At 43.9% G+C, this 17,139-nt stretch overlaps 1 protein-coding gene across 1 annotated transcript in view; it reads right to left on the bottom strand.

Annotated features, from left to right (window-relative positions):
* Positions 1–1,606: 1,606 nt before the first annotated feature.
* The window catches only part of LOC144142270 (venom metalloproteinase BumaMPs1-like), a 60,332-nt gene continuing 44,799 nt past the window's right edge, over positions 1,607–17,139 (bottom strand). Inside the window, exons 13-14 of the mRNA XM_077673640.1 lie at positions 8,887–9,003; positions 1,607–1,822 (exon numbers count right to left, since the gene is read on the bottom strand). Of these exons, the coding sequence (XP_077529766.1) occupies positions 1,757–1,822; positions 8,887–9,003 (183 nt within the window). The 3' untranslated portion in view covers positions 1,607–1,756. The remainder of the gene's footprint in view (positions 1,823–8,886; positions 9,004–17,139) is intronic.

Here is a 17,139-nt window from a genome sequence, read left to right as displayed (position 1 = left end):
TTTTTGAATAGCTACGTAGTATTTTGGAAGTACAGGGGTGGGGGCGATATGTCATCAGGTGGTTTGGCCATCAGTACCCGAAAACCGCTGCCGTGACGCACTATCGAACGACGGACCATCCTTGAGGCTGTTGCCATTCGAACAATAATCTTCAATAAGCCTAAACACTCTGCTCTCTGTACACCCCTCCTGACTTCCACGTCTCGAGCTCAGATTTCGCTGGCCTGGTAGATCAGCCGCCCGCCCCTATCATTCTTTCAGGTGACATCAACGCACATAACTGACCCCGTGGCTCTAATCGCACGGATTTCCGAGGTCGCCTTATTGAAAATATTCTAATACCTTGAGGAGCGTAACTTTTCAGTAAGAAATGGCCAACATACTTGACTATAGAGCACAACACTTATTCGCCCCTCTACTTGTCTATTGGTTCTGCAGTTTTGGGTGCACGTCTTGGTTGGGATGCGTGCACGAACTTATATGGAAGTGACACTTTGCCTCCTCGCCAACATATATAGGTAAAGGCTGAAGCAGTTCCTCTCCCGAGAACAGGTTCAATGAACCTAGGGCAAACTGGAATATTTTACGTAAACATCCAAATTACAGTTCACGTCTTTAAGACAGTTACACGTTGTAGAGGCAACCCAACTCTTCACGGCCTACATCGTCGACGCCGCCGATAACTCCAATTTTCATGCCTGTTGTGCCCTGCGCAACAACAGGAGGCCGTGGTGGAATGATGACTGTAGGCAGGCGCGAGAGGCTCAGAACAATGATTAGGGTATCTTTCGTCGGTACCCCACGTCCAATAACCTGCCCCTGTTCAAAGGGACAAGGGCGCTTGGAAACCCTGTGCGCAGTGGGGCAAAACGAGAGAGTGGGCGCACCTTCGTCACATCCATAAACACGTACACTGACACACAAATTCTGGTCATGTTCACGAAAACTCAAAGGACATCAGACACACAGGCTACTCCTGGTTAGTAAAATAGGAGACACTGGAACACGAGGCTAACACACTCGCACAACACTTTTAATATGTGTCGAGTGCAGCACACTACACGGACACGGACCTATTCATAGTTCACATATTAATTACATGCAAGGCACACGACACCACACTGCAAAAACGTTTTTATGAACTAGGCAGACAACACATCCCGCTACACCCATTATATTTGTGGCCATAACACAATGTTTTGCATTAGGCGAGTTTCTAATTTTTTATGGACGTTAAATTTCACAGCTCGTCACATATCATCCATAATCATCCCGGCTCCATACGCCTGCCATTTTAATTTGAATTTATTTTACTTCACTTTTATTTCTACTGACATAATTCAGTATTTAATTTACTACTGCAACCTTAAAAATCTTTACCTTTGGCGCAGGCACTTTGCCCTTGCTGGCCTTGCACCAATAAACACAAACCAACATCATGACCTTGATTTTGTTTTGCATTCCGATAAATTCATTATTCTCGTACGTGGGGAAAGATTAGGAAAAAAATTTTAAACAATTGCTCATAGAAGATAAAAGAAACACCCGGAAGTTTAGAAACCATGTGTTTGAAACTAAATTTTTTCTCTATAAATACAATCTGGAATAACAAGGCCAATACATAACGTTTTATTCGCCCAGGACACTTGCTGCTTAATAGCGTTGAAAATGTTTGTGATTTCTTCAATCAAAAGCCTCAATATTTCAGTCAGAACTGCGGAAATCGCTTTGGATATCCTTCAAAACTTTTGTTATCTTATTTTCCGTATATTCTGTACGGGTATCTACGCCGCTTAGGAACGCAGTCTCCATTTACGCACATCTGAAAAAAAATACCAAAAAAGATAATACATGATTTGTTCTTGTCAACACCAAATTACATGGCGCATGTATACACCACGTGGAAACACAAGACACAAAGTTTGTTTCAGTGCTATAAAATATTTTGAAGTCTCTGTGCTTGCTATACACAACAGCTTTTGAACTGAAATTTAGAAGTAGAAAATTTACCATTGTAACCAAAATTGTATGACCTTTATACTGTTGTTTAACTATCCATTTAGGAGGCTTAGTAACCTTTGCAACGGAGCAATTACCTAAACTGAATGCTGATGAAAAATACAGTGACAGTTTAATGCAAAAGCAAAGAAATTAAAAGTCACCCGAAATTCTTATATTTGTTTAGAAGTCCGGATTCGAATGTTGCCCTGCAGGCTTTTCTTTTGTTTGGGGAATAATTCGAAAATAAAACGAAATAAAATATAATACACTCAACCGTAACAGCCCGTCTCCAGTGAGTTTGAAGCCATACTTTATATAAAAATAAGTTTCTTTTAGTCTGGACTGGAACATTTTTACAAAACTGATACTTGTCCCTGAGAGTTCTTTTAAAAGTGATTTAAAATCCCAGACATAAAATGCAATACCTAAGCTTTAGGTGATCCTAGCGCAAATGTGGAAAAAGGGGACCAGCCTCCAAAACCCGCTCTGATACTTGCTTTTATTGGAGCAAGCTGTGATGATGCTGGTGATTCTGATCGACGCGAGGTAGGCGAGGCGTTATCTTTTGAACATACTCCCCCGCACGAAGTTGGCTACAAGTTTATATGCGTGTTAAAAGCCGTGGCGGGAAAGCCATCCAGCTGAAAGGCAACAAGATCATGTCCGTTGACGCAAGCAGAGTGGGGGTCTCGCCGCGTCTGCTTAGACCGATGCTAACGCGGCTTCTTCGTTTGTGGGAGTGTAGCCCTTCTGATTTATTGAATCACCCTTGAACTGCAGGAAGGAGTTCCCTAAGCCAGCCGGCAATCGTATTGTCCAGCACAAACCTTGGCCTTCTTCGCATCATCTTGACACGCCTGGTAGACATCCCCCTAAATAACTGAATTGTTTCACTTTCTCTTTTTTTGCTTGCTCCTTGCTGTCATTGTTAACGTTTCTTGCACTTGCTGTTTCATTTTCATAATGACAATCTACATGTTCTAGGGCCACTTGTGTTTTGAAGCTGCTCCATTGCATGGCAAAATTGTCTTGCGCTTATCATTCTTCGACATGGTTGTCTCAAAAGGACATGTGGCTTTCTCTACTTGAATACCCGGAGAACAACGGTCAACGCGCCAACGTTAATTTGTGGTCGCGCATATCGCAATAATTTCAGTATCATTCCTGTTTCTCCGGACCAGACATCTTCGTTGGATGCTGCCTGTTATCTTCTGCGGAGAAACCAATACGGCTGCTGTGGTTTGCCAGTATAAATTTCCCATTTAATTTCTTGGCTACTCTGGTCTTCGTGTTGTTTGGCTATGACAATATTCTTTCCCTTCACTCTTTCCGTATTATTAGTAGTGATATCATCATCTGTCTAGTGCTCTTCTAGCTCTGGCCAAATTCAGACTTTTCTGGACGATATGAGAGCCTGCCGGGTAGTTCTAGCATGGGTTAATGTAATTTCTCGTTTGCCTTTCGCCAATATCAACCTGCTTGAATCCCGATCGAAAATACCCGGTCTTATCGCCGATACTACCCTGCCTCTTCAGGCACAATTGTGGGCTGCCACAATTGCAGCCTTCCATCGTCCCCCTGAAGAAGAAAGTATATGAGAGCTGCATCTTACCGCTACTCACCTACGGGGCAGAAGTTTGGAGGCTGACGAAAAGGGTTCCACTTAAATTAAACATGACTCAACGAGCAATGGGATGAAATATGATAGGTGTAACATTAAGGGACAACCAGAGAGCGCAGTGGGTCAGAGAACAAACTCGTGTTAAGCACTTATTACTAGAAATTAAGAAGAAATGGCTGTGGGCAGGGCATGTAATGCGAATGCAGAATAACCGTTGCTCATTAAGGGTAACATATTTGATACCTGGAGACTGCAAGCATGGCAGGGGCAGCAGAGCGTTAGATGGGCTGATGAGGTCAAGAAGTTTGCGGGGATAAATTGGCCGCAGTTAATACAGGGCCGGGATGATTAGAGATCTAATTGAGAAGCATTTGCCTTGCCGTGGGCCGAGAGACGCTGACGACGATGATGACGAGGGTATGATGATGATGACGATGATGACCCTGCCTCAAAATCAAGCGCGTCAAACATATCTGCTTCGAGGTCATCTATGTCAACAGTGCCTTCATCTTCTTTGTTGATGTCGGACAAGCAATCATTTCTTGCCTCAAAGTTCTTAACAGATCAGTCAATTGATATACAGGTGGCAGATCGGCGTGGCGAATGTAGTCAACCTTGACGATCACATAAGTCGCTCCCAGACGAACCGCCGCCTTTCGATGAGGGCCTGCATGGTACAGTGCAGCGCCATGGACTTCGATATGGTTGGCGATCAGACTCACCACGCAGAGGTCGACGTCACCCTATTGGGAGTTACGCAGAAGCGAAGGCACATTTCATAAGTCGGCTAAGTTGCAACAAACACGGAATCGTCTTATTTCTTCTTATTGTTTATCTGGCTCGAGCTTTACCAATGAGATGGTTGAAACGGTGTCTTATTCTTGTTCCCCAGAGGAAGGAACGCGGTCAAAAGTACGCCAACATCCGCACGGCGTGGCTCTCCTCTGGACGTCTTTCGTTCCCGCGTTTCTTGCACCAAAATGTGGAATAAGAGTCGAGCTGCGAGTACGCATTCTGATGCGTGCTTTTATGTAACAAGCTCCTTATTATGATTATTATGATGGGCACGAGGGAGGTGAGGCGTCATCGTTTTTCACAGGGTGTTCTGTTAGTGCCGAAGAGATTTGTGTGCTGAAATACGTGTTTAAAAGAGTGACATTGGCTTGCTTTTCCCGCAGCTTCATCGAAACATTGCGAATTTTTTTCATCACACTGTTCCTGGTAGTTTGTTATAAGTAAAGTTGTAGTGCGCGCAAAAAAATATGTGCTCTAGTTGCTGCAGTAAAAGAAAAAGAACAGGCCTAAAAGTTCGGAGTGAACAAATGACAGTATTCATTTTATAATGAAAAAGCGCTGCAAAACCCGAAGTAAGCATCTATTTCTAAGGAATTTCAAAAAACATTTTTTTAAACTAACACATTTCTCTTCTATTTTTGAAACAGCGAGAAATACGATGGACATAAACCCGGCACTCTTGAATACAGCTGTCATATAAATACCCTACAAAATAAAGTCCTCTGCAATAAAAGAAACTGAATTATTCCTAAGATTGGTCGGTGTCGTAGCTAAGTAAGAATACGTCAAAAACATTATCTGGCAATTACGACTCTCTCTAACGTGAAACAGGAGTGGGCGCAAAGTGCAGTCTTCTTGGTGACGGCGCGTAGATGCTGCGTCTCCGAAACTAATCGCATTATCAGCGAAGGCGCGCAGGTGCGCCTGATTCTGACATTATGTCGAAGCGTGTTGCCGCCTCCGACCATGTCTCGCCTGGCATCGGTATACCATCGCCACTCTCGCACTTTCGGCATCTTTTCCTCCAGAGATTTGCTTTTAGCTCTATCTAGTCTAACTTCGGTGTCCTCTTCATTCGCTCGGTAACAACGACATCGACGGAACTGTGAAACCAGAGAAGCGGACGCGTATTAGGAGCCCGGCAGTGAAATAAATCGACATAAACGTCCTTCCAAGTACTCGTGCAAGTACTTGTGCAGTGTTGATTTTTCATGAGATTTGTATGATGTTCCTAACATGCTGCATGCTAAGTTTGCTACCTCGAATACCATTCTTCCAGGTGACTTTACTTCCCCGACATCAAATGAAACCTGCTTTCTACGTTACCTGGCCACGGTAATTCTGTAACCGCCTCTTTTGTTAATGCTTGCTTAGAGATTTATCTCACCCAGATGTTAAATAGCGCCCCCCGTATCACGACTACAAGTTCCAACAAATTAGAGTTAGTTTTTCCAACTAACCGTGATCTCATATATTCCCTGTTAGTTGTACCAGATGTCAGAGACCACTCTGCCGTTCACTTCGTTCTACCGAACGGAACATCCAAAAGCAACAAGACCACAAAACTAATCAGGGACTGCGGGAGAGGTAACTACGAGTTAATTATTACAGAACTTCAATCTTTTTTAGAAGACTTCCTAAAATTGGCGAACTCACTGAACGCTTCATACCGCTCCGTCAAATAAACGACCATACTCAGTCTGTGTGGTTCACACCAACTTTAAGACGACCGCCCAACAAGAAAAAGCGTATCTTTCCTGAAGCCAAACCGTCAACTAACGACGAACGATGGGAAGCATATCTCGGTTTTGCAGATGAGTACGCACGCGAAGTCTCAATTTCCAAGGAGTCATACTTTGAGCAGATGTTGCTTCTGTTTTAGCAAGCAATCCTCGTAGATTGCGGCAGGTATGCATCAGAGATAACAAAAAGTAGTGATCTGGCCCCTTAAAGTGATTCCCTTAATCTAAGAAAACCCTGTTGCTTGGCTCTTAGCAATGTATTTTTCTTATCATTTGTTAACGAGGCGCCTACCTCAGCTCGTGAATTGCCTTTTTACAACTACGGTGCAATGGATTGATTGATTGTGGGGTTTAGGGCACCGACAAAACGCGGCGATGAGGCGCGCCGTAGTGGAGGGCTCCAGATTAATTTGGACCACCTGGGGATCTTTAACGTGCACCGAAATCTCGAACACATCGGTGCTTTTGCTTCTCGTCTCTATCAGAAAAGCGGCCACCGCGGCCCGGAATGGAACCCGCGACCTCGTTCTAAGCAGCTGAAAGCCTTAGCCACTGAGCCACCGTGGCGGGTACGATGCAATGGAACCGGTGTACACTGATTTGGTGGGAATGAGAAAATAATTCAAAACCTTAAACCTTCGTTTTTTTCCCGAGGATGATGGAAATATTCCCAAGTAAAAAAACACTAAAATTTTCAAGTTCATTCTACTGTTTATAATATTCTCCCATTCGTGAGGATCCTGTGTTCTACCCATCGACTGGAAAATGGGGAAGGTAGCTCCGCTTCACAAGTCTGGAAACACTAGCGACCCACATAATTATAGGCCCATTGCACTAACCATTGTTCCCCATTGCACTAACCATTGTGCCACGTAAAGTATTAGAACACGTTCTTTAGTTGAGTATTGCCACTTTTCTTGAAAACAATTATTTTTTACCACCCTCCAACATGGCTTTACACATGGTTATTTTTGTTAAACCCAACTGTTATGTTTTACTAATGATTTGTTCTCTGCTGTTGATCGTGGTTCATGCATTGATTGTGTATTTATAGACTTCTCTAAAGCGTGTGATACTGTATATCATACATTGCTACTGCTTAAGTTGAGTAAACTAAACGTTGATTATAACACAATAAGATGGATTCAATGTTTTTTATGTAACCATTACAATAAGTAGCTGCCAATGAATTTGACTCTCCTCCCACTCTTGTCACTTCTGGGGTTCCACAGGCATCCGTTTTCAACCCCTGGCTTTTCTTAATATATATAAATGACTTACCAGATTACATATCCTCTACCATTTAGATTATCCGCTGAGGAGTGTGTAATGTACCGTGAAATGTTATAGTTTGATGACCCTGAAGCCCTGCAAACTGACCTGGATGACCTTTCTTCGTGGTGCAATACATGGTAATGAAGCTTAACGGATGTAAATGTAAATCGATGAGGATCTCTAGTAATGTATTAAAAGCTACAACCCCCTCGTACTTACTTCAAACCTTACCCCTAAACAACGTTTCTTCTTACAAGTACCCCTCAGTTATGATCTCCAGTAACCTTTGATTGCAGGCCCACGTTGATTGCATAACATGCAATGTTAACCGAACTTTTGGATATTTACGTCGAAATTTTTCGCTTGATCCGGTAAACCTAAAACTTCTTTACAAAACGCTAGTGCGGCCACAACTCGAATATGCATCACTCATTTGGGATCATCACACTAACATGCTCATTGATAACATTGAATTCATTTTGAATCACTCTGCACGTTTTATAATGTTTAATTACTTTTGGGCTGCAAGTGTCACATCAATGAAACCAAACCTGAAACCTGCCTCACATTCCCCTCCGAGGGAAAAATTCACGTTGTGTCTCTTTCATGAGACCTATCATGTTAACACAGCCCTCTCCGATTTATTATTTTTGCCCCTAACCTACATATCATCGTGCAGTGATCACCAATACAAAGTTGGCATCCCTTTCAGCCATATAAACCTATATTTCATCTTTTTCGTCCCCAAAGCATCCAGCGATGGGAACCATATTTCCTTAGGAGCACCGACAAGTGGGCAAGTTGGTATGGAGACATGGTAAATAAAAGCGCAGAAAAACGCGGAACAAAGAGAAGAACTACACAGGACGAGCGCTTTGTCCCACGTTTTTCTTCGCTTTTATTTAGCATGTAACCATCTTTCCGCTTTCATCGCATCAATCACAGACGCCAACGTCTTCAAAACGTCCATTTCTAACACTGAATTGTGCTTTATTGCAACATTGCGTTTTTGCGGTATGTTTGCTTATTTGTTTTGTTAGCCTGCTCCTCTCTAATGGCCAGTGCCTTGATAGTAAATAAATGAAACGAAATAACGCGAGATGAATTAGTTGCAGCGTGTTACAAATCACAGCGCATTGAATCATGTATATTCAGTGGGTTCTTGATGCACCGTCATACTTGAGGCATTTTTAAAGTGAAATAATACTGGAGGTTGAACGCTTAATAAAATATTTTTAACATTTTGTTTCTTTGGTAACGCTATATTCGCCATCACTGTTAACATGACATGTCTTAAAATTGTATTCTTGATTGAAGTTTTGTTCATAAATTTTCTCAAATTAACTTTTCTTGGGCAGGGATAAAAATAATCTTGATATAAAATCGCCGACATTATTTTTGTTTAACTAAAACATTGGCGGCTAAAAATTATATTACAGGACACTACGTTACCATGTTTGGGGCGCATGTAGTACCATCGATGAGCAGCACAGGCCAGTGAGAGTCGGAGGCCTGGAATTGCCATCCCGGTACGAAACATTGGCCGAGGCAGCCCCTACGCCATAGGTTCTGTGGAAAAAAATGATCTGTAAGATTTACAGGGATTCATTGCGTTTGCTGTAGGGCTGGGGAAGATTTGTGCATAAATCACGTGAACTAAAGATCATACCTCACTGCTCAATATTAGCGTGAAGTTTGACAACACACTGACGTAGATTATTGCAGTCGAACGAGCGGTGGGGGAAGTTGGGCCCATGGTGTATGGTCCTCATGAGAAGAAATTCCCGAGCTACGACTTAAGAACATTCCTTACTATGGAGAACAAAAACAAAACATCAAGTGTATTTCACACAATTTTGCTGTAAACTGAAAACGTTACGACCTGGAAGCACTTGATGGTGTTCTTAATTCTTTTCAAACAATGCTATTACACTGAAATAACTAAATGATGTAGTTCACAAAGCCTCGCGTCTTGGTTGAAAGATTTATTCAGCGAGTGCGTCAAAAATCACAAACGATTAAAATGTGAGCCTCGGTATCCTCCCGCAAGCATAAATTCAGGCCAAATTAGTTTCTCAGTCCCCTGTACAAAATAAACACATTATTGAAAACGTGTTTCCTAGTTCATGCATTAACACGTTAAGAATATTCTCTTCAAGTCTCGCCATGGTAAGGCTTGAGAATACGTTATTCATAATTGCTAATTAGCAGCTTGAAGCGGCAGTGACTTTGTGTAAAAACCTTTCCATTCATCGTACACTGAAAACATGAGAAGTAAAATGTTACGCTGGGTTTGAGTCATGCCTGTTTTGAAGTTTGAATAACTCTCAAGAGGATGGGGTGTTTTCGAACCCTTTCCCTTTCCCTATTTGTTTTCATGGTAGGTTCGAAAACGTAGTTGCTGCATATACTAAAATAAGACTCCACTAAGTTTGCATTAAAATGTGTAAACAGTTCTGATTCACCAAAAATCACTGCAGCACATAACAAGGATATGTTTACGGCCACCACATAGCTCTCGGTTATACAATGGCGCAACACATCCGTAGTGTGTCTATCTGAATAGCGGCAACTTGAAACAACTTAAATGACAAAAATAAAGAACCTAGGTGAAGATAATATCGTTCACAGCTGGTGTTTTACAACCCCACATAGTGTTACGCTCCTAAGTAAATTATTTCCTTGGACAAATGAAAGATAGTTCATTGTAGGACATGGAACCTGGGCTGTTCAATACAAGCCGACCTCCGTCTCATCTTTTCTGCCCATGACATGTACCCTCGAAGGGAGACTGGTTGCCAAAACAGTGCACAGCCCTGTGCGCTGTAGTCCTCCGCATTGTACAACACATTTGAGTGTGGCATTTCACCCGTTCGCAGGCGAAGCCCGATCGGCGAATCGCGAAGTGCGGGGATAGAATATCTTCAGGCGGACGATGTGAATGAGTTGGGTTTTCCTAGCCTTCCTTCCAGATTTCGCCAGACGAGAGAGGACGTAAATGACGTCTCATATACGTTTATGACAGCATAGGGCCCGAATAATAGGAAAACGTTTGTGTACAATCCAGATTGGCGCAACGGCGTCCTTAACAGAAGTCACCTTAACAGAAGGACACCGTATGGTGTTGGCTCTCTGCCAGCCTTGTTCAGCCTTGCTGATAGCGGCTGACATAAGAGATGACCGGCTTAGCGGTGCTATGCCTCCGTATTTGTACTTTCCCAAGTGCGGTGCCAGTAGCGTCCCAGTCTGTTTCGGTAGTAGATGTAAGATCAAAGTGGCGGATTATAGGTGCTGATGTAAAAAGAAATCCAAGTCGGGGTAAAGAGGCGTCAGATTTGGGTGTATATGTAAAGTGGACGTTGTTGTGCACGAGGTCAATCAGAGGAGAAGTTGCGTAAGCAAAGTGAGATACAAAGTGCCGAAAGAACAAAGAAAAGCTCTCGCAGCTGAGGAGCTCTTTTACTTATTGTATCTGACTAAAGTCCTTCAAACCTGTAAGTTTTTAGGGTCTTGCCTGGCGCCATCCTTGTCGACGAGGCATCCCAACACCAGTAGTAAGCCAGCACTTTGTAGGCATTTCAGAACGGATGCTAGACGCATGTTATTCTCATAGATTGTGCTGTCGAAGGTAACAACGTCTTTAGGAGAGAAAACACAAATCTCACAAATCTCACACCTGAAACTACGGTGAATAGTATACATAAACCATTCAAGTGTCGCTGGAGAGCTGCAGATGGCAAATGGCATGACGTTCGAATGATAAAGACCATCATGATTAACGAAAACTATTTTGGACCTGTCATTTGAGTCTATGGGTATCTGCCAATAACCACAGTAGAGGTCCACAAGGAGACAGTCTACAACATTGCACATTCTGGGTAGCAGAGAGACGACTTTTTTGTGATGGAGGTCGAACGCCGGTAGTCCACACCATAACACCAGCAGCCATTCTTCTTCCGCACAAAAATCACAGACGCTGCCTACAGCCTTGGCGTCTCCCCTATGATGCCTTTCTGTAACAGTTCCTTTACCTGGTTAGCGATAACCGGGCGCTCGTAGCGCAATTTGATAAGGTTTTTGTCAAACTCGGAGCCCTGATCCAGCGTCTAGGGCCAGAAACCTCTGGAATCACTTCCGCAATGTCGAATTTCGACACGTGTTTTGAGAGGACATCAACAAATATTCAACGTCCAACTGTCAAAAGGGCTTTTTTACCATGCTGACAAGCTTGTAGTCCGGTATGCCAAAGTCAGCAGATGCAGCTTCATTGTCACTCAATTGAGCAACTAAATCTTTCTCTCTATCCTAATACTCAACAAACTTCATACCCTGCGGTAGCACGACACTTTCGGCTGAACAGTTGAGCGCGCACAAAAGGTATGTCCTCGTTTGAAGGACACAACACACTGAAACACCAAAACGTATTTTTTGACACAGTTCAATGGTATTGGTAATTTACGGATCGACCTAGCTTTTGGGGCCTGTTACAGAAAAACCACATAAATTATTAGATTTATTTGATGTTTTCAAGTTTTTAACGGCAAAACTATTTCGGCCAACGTTTTCCGCCAGGCACACCAAACTAACAAAGTGGGGAGCAGGCAAGCAGCCAACGAGCAAGAGTTTATAAGTCCACACGTCAAGAAAAAACGTTGTTGCGGAGGTCGCGGGCTCCGTGAAACAGGTAACTGTAACCTAACCACTGCGCCATGAAAAGAAAGGTACGGGGTTAGCGGGGCAAGCAACAATATTATGCGTAGCCTATTGAAATAAAAGAATTGGCAACGCTGGTACTAGTAGTACATGGATTTAGAAAGAACAAAGTGGGTGGCCCCTCCCACTTCGTCGCAGACCCGGCCGTTTCACCTCATATTAGTTTCCCAACTTGCCGCTGAAAGTTCTCCAGTCCCGGATCGTTTTAAAAAGTCTGCAGGCTTTCACATCGTTCCCAAAGTGTACCGTGTAGGCACGCGCTAGGACCCGCGGCAACCGGCTTCGCGAACTCCCCGTAGCGCGAACTCGGCGCCTGTTCAGGCGCGAACGCACCGGAACAGGCAACAAGAATGGTGCAACAGTGATCACTCCAGGACCGCTGGACGAAGTGTTCTCGAGGCCGAGCTGGCCGATGCCCGGAGCTCCTCATGAGGAGCATATGCCTGTGCCCAAGGTATTTCTCCTTGGTATTTTTCGTGACCTCTTCACGCGACGCAGGCCTACACGCAAGCCTAGACGACGCAGCTGTACACGAGCCTTTATAGCATTTGATGCGCAGTTACGCCATGACAATACGGCTGCTGGTGAGGACAGTGAAGCAAAGCGGCGCCAGGGGTTGGAGGGCATCGCTTGGTTACGTCAGCGTTCCGTGAGGCTTTTTTGTGCCACTGATGGATAACGCAAGACATAAACAACCCTGCGGCACAGCTTGTAATAGTGGTAAAAGGTAGAGAAAAACAGAGCCAGCGGCCCCTGCCGTTTCGTGGTATATTTGTTTCACCTAACATTTATGTCTGACCTTGCCGCTGAAAGTTCTCCATGGCCGGCAGGCTCAGATCCTTCCGTCCGCAGCTTCTCACATCTCTCCCGAAGTGGACTGCGTTAGCCCGAGGCCAAGTCAAAAGCGAACGCCCGCGTTCCCAAACCAAACAAAATGCTACGTGCCCAGAACGCGGTTGTGTTCTCTGTTCCCATGTACGGGGATATGTACTGCGGAAGGCCCGGTATCGATATGCTCAAGAGGGTTGAAAGATTGCAGATTCAAGAAGGGGTCAAGTACTTTGTGCTTAGGTTGCATACAGGAACATTATTAGTACGAACGTTTATAGAAGGAAGGGGGTTATTCGTGCCGTGGGGGACAGATTGTTTTAGTTGTGAATCTCCCGAGGCAATACATCATGTATTTTTTAATTGTTGGCAGGGAGTATATTTCTGGGATGTGCTACAGATGATATTACACAAAGAGTTTTCACTACACCCTCACGGTGTACGTTCCCTTGCAATAAACAATGAGGATGAAGTGCCTTACAATTTAGTCATGGCACTGGGTCTCCACAGTATATGGCGCTCTCGTACAGCAAGGTTGTACAATGATGTTGATGGGCGATGTGCAAGAGTGTATTTTAAGGAGAGCATTGGTCAATTTTTTGAAGTTATTAAGTTCAACAGCAACTACCTGATTGGCTCCCACAAATAGAGCAACTAATCTATAACAGGCCATTTTAAATTGACAAAGTCAGCCCTGTAGTGGCTGACAACTGCAGCTCTTGTATGTGTACATATTTACAATGTTGAGATGTAATCGGTTGTGAATTATCAAAGAAAGGTAATAAATACAAAAAAGTGAAAGCTCAATCGGAGAAGCACCGCTTTTAAAATGCGGAGGACCCAGGTTCCATTGCGACCACGGGAAGTGTTTTTTTTCTTTCCAACACCATACCCATCAAACCTTTTGGGTGACCCAGTGGCTAAGTTGCCGGTTTAACTGCGTAAAGGTCCCGTGTTGGATTCCTGCAGCCTCCCTAAACACACCTTTTTCTTGGGGGTTCGTGGTTTTTTTGGTTAGACGGACGGACAAACCTCGGCATAATCAGCGGTGCTGTTAAAAACAATTCTTGTGGTTGGAATTCAAGCTTGGTTTCTCGCGTCAAAAACCGGAGTTTATTGTGTTCGTCTATATTTACCTTTTATTCTATATTTCCACCACCCCTCGAACCCCGCTTCTCGTCAAGGCGTGCTCACAGATGGCAGGCATGACGACGACACAACGTCGACTTCGACATGGAAGACGGCACTTTCACAGAACGCCGACGGCGAAAAACACGGCGGTGTATCGAAAGTTCAGGTAGAGGGAATTGCTCGCCGAGCGAAGACGCCAGCAACAGCGGCCGACCAGTCGCCGCAGATCAACCGAGAAGCGAAAACTGTCTTGATGCCGTAATGAATGCTGGTCTGGTTTGTTAGTTTCTAGAGTTTAAAATACCCAGTAAGTCCATAAAACACATACAATGAAACAATAGCGCTAACTGAATGCGTATTTTGGCTGAGGACGCTTCGGCCGTGCGCTTCAGAAACCCCGCTTCCCCAAGCTGCACACTGGCGATGTGTGTGCGACTGTGAGGCTTGTAGTAAATATGAGGGCACTTGTATGCAAAAAAAGAGTTACGGAAAGTAATTTAGGTAATGAAGAATCAATATCCGATGACGTTTTTACCGTAAAGCGCAAAAGCAAAGTACGGCAAGCACTTCTCAGGCAGTATGAAATGCAGCCGCAGCAGGACACACTTCAACGACCGCTTTATCTGACAAGGGTACTAACGTTTCTTTCATCGGCTGTGGTGGGCTGCTCACGGATCTTTACTGCGCAGGAAATGTTCAATTTACCAGCAAGAATTTTTTTACATCCCGTAGGAAACATAGATTGGAGACAGGAAGGGTGGGGCTAAAAAAAGTATACAGGTTAATTCCGAAAGTCCACCCGTTCTGTAGTGGCCGAGTGGTTTCAAGTGGCACTCGCACACCGTCGACATGGCGAGTTCAGCTTCCGGCCGAAAATTGTTTTTACGGGCATTTTTAACTGGCTTGGTTGGCCTTTTCTATTCGTGAATTCTACACAAAACTTTTTCATTCAATGATGCAACTACCATTTCAAATGTCAATACATGTTATATGTCAATAGCACAAATTTTCAGTTTTGAACTCATTCTTTGTACAAAGAACAAGTGAACACCCTGTCAGGTAAAAAAATAGTGATGCTTGTATTTTGGAAAATTGGTATGTCTTTATGAAGGGCTACCAGTTTTGTGCCATCCACTTGAACAAAACACTTTGTAAGATGGGGAGATATATTGCCGCGACAGAAAGAAAACACGCCACATATCGCGGCTGGCAGCACTACCACGTAAAAAAGGTCCATAGGCAATCATGAGAGCGAGGCTTGACCTACTGTTTTTTTTTTGTAATCAGATTTGGGGTCGAACAAAAATGAATGGGCGGGGTCAATACGCACTACTCTTCCGTGACCAATCGTAATAACGGTTACGGTGTTCTTGTCTAATTGATAAACGCAAGGTCTCGTAAAAGTTTCGGATCGAATTCATGACGCCGCTAAAAACAGCTCTGCGCCGTATCGTGCAACCCTTCGGCTGCTTTTTTGTTACAGTCAGAAATGGTTAGAACACATCGGAATAACGGAATGGAATAACATTATCTGCCTATGTACACGCGTGCATAGAGTCACCACAACACGGCCAAGGTAGGCATGTGTGCGAAAGAGCAGCCAACTAAGTAATATATCGACGTGTATAAACTGACGTCCTTTCAGTACGCATGCACATACGTGGTCGCACTAACAAATTCTGAGGCGATTATGTAGTCACCGGAATGTTAATTAAAAAAACCGCCCCAACGGAACGCAGAATGTCAGCCAGCCCCTTCACACATGGACGCTTCCGACGCAGTACTATCCTAGTAGGCCTCCTGCACTGGATTGATGATGCTGATGCTTAGCGGATTCCTCTTTGTAACGGGTCGCGTTGCGCGGCCGCCTTAGTCGTAACGCCACTGTACAAACACCTGACAGAAAATTTCAAAAATACATAAAAAAAACATAAAATAAAAAAATAAAATACCTTTAGTAAATTTTTGTGCCACTCTGACTTCTTTGTTCGCATGTCTTCCCAGTTTGTTTTCTGCTCTTTTGCCCTCAACATTCCAACCTTCTTTTACAAACCTCTACTGCTGTAAAATTCACTTTTCCGGTAACCTTAACACCAAGTACATCCGGAAACGGAATGGCTCCCTCACCGAGGGCAGACGGATACGTTCGCACTCCCTTACAATATGTCGCATGGTTTCTGGCTCCTTGCCGCAGCCTGCGCCAAGTTCTTTCTCTAGCGGCTCTCGTATATGCGTCTTTATCCTGAAAAAACCCACCCAGCCTTGGCTTCAAAAAGCAATGCACTCTCTTTCATACTATCGAAGACTTTTTCTTTTGTGATCTCCTGCTTCCCGATCCTGTAGATATTCAGGGACTTCTTCGCCTCCATCCTCTTTTTCTAGGTCGTTGTCTCCGATTCTTTCACTTCATTTTTCATTGCTTTGGTCTTTTCACCAGAACTTCCAGAATTCATATACCTATTCTTGAGCCATGTGGTTGTTTACCTCCACTGTGTGTCCACGCTTTTCATGGAAAGATACCGTAACACTTTGGCCACCCATCTGTGGTCATCAATATTTCGAAGTTGTTCTTCGAAACATATTTTGTTCTGTGCTTCTCTCACTTCAAAGCAGGCCAATCCCATGTCTGCCTGCACTGCCTCATTTGTTGTTTTACTGAGCGCTCCTAATGACAACTGACCTACCCCCCTCTGATTTTCTCCTAGCACTGATTGAATCTCTGATTTGACACACACTACTGCACTTGAAAAGGTGAGTGCTGGTAACATTAATCCCTTCCAGATTTCTCTCACTACTTCATATGTTAAATCCCCACTGTGCTCTATGCTTCATGAAAGAGGCGTTCCTTTTGCCTTTCATTCATACATGCTCCTCATGAGTTTTTAGATACGCCTGGCCTTCACTTATCCATATGCCCAGATATTTGTATTCCGGTACACGCGGTATTGCTGCTTGTTGAACGAATACCGATTTGTTACGGGCGTGGTCATTAAAAACCAGAACTCCCGACTTTGCTGTGCTACACTCTAACCC

The sequence above is a fragment of the Haemaphysalis longicornis genome, unplaced genomic scaffold, assembly GCF_048455015.1.
Source record: "Haemaphysalis longicornis isolate Haplotype H1 unplaced genomic scaffold, Haemaphysalis longicornis Haplotype H1 scaffold_6, whole genome shotgun sequence".
Taxonomy (NCBI): domain Eukaryota; kingdom Metazoa; phylum Arthropoda; class Arachnida; order Ixodida; family Ixodidae; genus Haemaphysalis; species Haemaphysalis longicornis.
This window is presented reverse-complemented; position numbering and strand designations above follow the sequence as displayed.